The sequence below is a fragment of the Phaethon lepturus genome, unplaced genomic scaffold (assembly GCF_000687285.1).
Source record: "Phaethon lepturus isolate BGI_N335 unplaced genomic scaffold, ASM68728v1 scaffold37451, whole genome shotgun sequence".
Taxonomy (NCBI): domain Eukaryota; kingdom Metazoa; phylum Chordata; class Aves; order Phaethontiformes; family Phaethontidae; genus Phaethon; species Phaethon lepturus.
The window spans coordinates 1,730-4,025 of record NW_010520455.1 but is presented as its reverse complement, the minus strand read 5'-3'; the positions used below and the strand labels follow the sequence as shown (position 1 = coordinate 4,025).

Genomic DNA, 2,296 nt, shown 5'->3' with positions numbered 1-2,296 from the left:
TGCTGGAAAAGGTGTTGGAGGAAGGGAATGGGGGATTGGGCTGGAACCCTCCCTGGGGCTGTGGAGGGAGGCTGGAGCCCATAGGGGGAATGAGGAGGAAGGGGCCTCTGGAGGGGCCTTGTCCAGCCCCCTGCTCCGAGCAGGGACAGTTGCAGCGTCAGGTCTGGTCACGCAGGACACTGTGGCCGTGCAGCCCCAGTCCCACGAGTGGACAGAGAGACCCAGCAGCAGCAGGATGGGGCATCTCATATCTGGAGGGATCCTGGTGCCAGCTTCACCCTGGCATGTCCTTTGGTAAAAGTCTCTGGGAGACACGTGCTGACAGCACATCCCTCGTGCTCCCACAGATATCAAAGAGCACGTGAAGCAGCTGGAGAAGGCCGTGTCAGGGAAGGAGCCACGCTATGTCCTGCGTGCTTTGCGGGCTCTGCCCTCCACCTCCCGCCGACTCAACTCCAACGTGCTTCACAAAGCCATCAATGGCTTCTTCACCTCCAACAGCACCATGCGGGACTTCCTCCTCAGCTTCCTGGAGGAGGTATGGCAGCAGGGGATGGGGAGAGGCAGCCGGCTGTGGAGGGGCCACCTTTCCCGCACCGAGGAGCCTCCGGAGTGCCGCTGTGCGGGGCAGGAGGGCATAGGGAACAGCAAGGGCTTGGGGATGCTTGAGACACAGCCTGGCAGGGATGGGACTGCAGTGCCAGCAGCTCTGGCACTCGTGTCACACCTCAAGGGCATCTGTCACCAGGGACAGGCTGGGGACGGGCCTCGCTGCAGGCAGAGGCATGAGGAGTGCTGAGCGGGCGGCAGCGATGCTGGTGGGCTGGGAGGGACTGGGGTCCAGCACATTTCTCTTCCCACAGTCCATGGACACGGAAGCAGAGCTGCAGTTTCGCCCACGGACGGGGAAGGCGGCCTCAGCACCTCTCCTGCCAGAAGTGGAGACCTACCTCCAGCTGCTTCTCGTCATCTACCTGATGAATAGCAAGCGATACCCAGAGGTGAGGTTCTCTGAGCTGTCTGCTCTAAAGCTGAGCTTTTTGTGTGGTGCTCCTGTGCCCGGCAGGGTCTGGAGAGCCTCAGGGACCTGCCTGTCTGCGGCCCCACACTTTCCCCTCTGTTTCAGCTGTGTTTGGAGACAGCCCCTGAGCTCGGTCCTGCAGCCCTGGCAGTCTCTCTGCTCTGACCTCTGTTCCTCTCTTGCAGGCTCAGAAAGTGTCTGATGACCTAATGCAGAAGATCAGTTCCCAAAACCGCCGAGCCCTTGACCTGGTGGTGGCAAAATGTTATTATTACCACTCCCGCATCTATGAATTCCTGAATAAACTCGATGTGGTCAGGAGGTAGGATGTGTCCTGCGTGCGAGCTCTCCCTGAGCTTGGTCTCTTTCTTTTCTCCTCCCTGACATGCTCTCTCCCTCTCCTGCAGCTTCCTGCATGCCCGGCTACGGACAGCCACACTGCGCCATGATGCAGACGGGCAGGCCACCCTCCTCAACCTGCTGCTGAGGAACTATCTCCACTACAACCTCTATGACCAGGCAGAAAAGCTTGTCTCCAAGTCTGTGTTTCCCGAGCAAGCCAACAACAATGAGTGGGCTCGGTACCTTTATTACACAGGTGAGGCGCAGAGGGTCCCATGGTGCTGGCAGCTGGGACTGTGCCCGAGGTCGAGGGCTCTGGTTGCTCAGAGAACCCATTTGAGCAGCTGGAGATGGGGCTTCCAGGCAGGATTTGGAGCACCATCCGGGTGGGTCTGGTTGGATTCACTCGGTGGCTTTTCCAAACACCTTCTGCTCTGTGTGAACGCAGGGCGCATTAAGGCCATCCAGCTGGAGTACTCGGAGGCGCGGAGGACCATGACGAACGCCCTGCGGAAGGCACCGCAGCACACGGCCGTCGGCTTCAAGCAGACGGTGAGCGGGGATGGGAAGCTGGTGGGGTTTGGCACCTGCCAGCTCCCCAGGGAAGCCGCCTCGGGCTTGGGCCCCACGGGGACTCATGGTTTCTCTCTGCTCAAGGTGCACAAGCTGCTCATTGTGGTGGAACTGCTGCTCGGGGAGATCCCGGACAGGCTCCAGTTCAGACAACCCTCCCTCAAGCGGTCGCTCATGCCCTACTTCCTCCTGACTCAGGGTACGACAGGCCACTCTTGCTCGCGCTCCGTCCCTCTCTGGTGCCTTGGCACGATGTCCTGCACTTTGCGGGAGTGGGAAGCCCTGGGTCGGGGAGCAGGGGGGGTTTCACTCCTCTCTCCTCGATGGGACCCAGCTGCAGACTCCACTTGGGGAGGAGGA

The 2,296-nt window shown here is 60.5% G+C and overlaps 1 protein-coding gene across 1 annotated transcript in view; it reads left to right on the top strand.

The window, feature by feature from the left end:
- Positions 1-347: 347 nt before the first annotated feature.
- Positions 348-2,296, top strand: part of PSMD3 (proteasome (prosome, macropain) 26S subunit, non-ATPase, 3) — a gene marked incomplete at its 5' end in the record, with an annotated part of 3,668 nt that continues 1,719 nt past the window's right edge. The window contains 6 exons of the mRNA XM_010297391.1: positions 348-538; positions 864-1,001; positions 1,207-1,343; positions 1,429-1,619; positions 1,812-1,915; positions 2,021-2,135. Of these exons, the coding sequence (XP_010295693.1) occupies positions 348-538; positions 864-1,001; positions 1,207-1,343; positions 1,429-1,619; positions 1,812-1,915; positions 2,021-2,135 (876 nt within the window). The remainder of the gene's footprint in view (positions 539-863; positions 1,002-1,206; positions 1,344-1,428; positions 1,620-1,811; positions 1,916-2,020; positions 2,136-2,296) is intronic.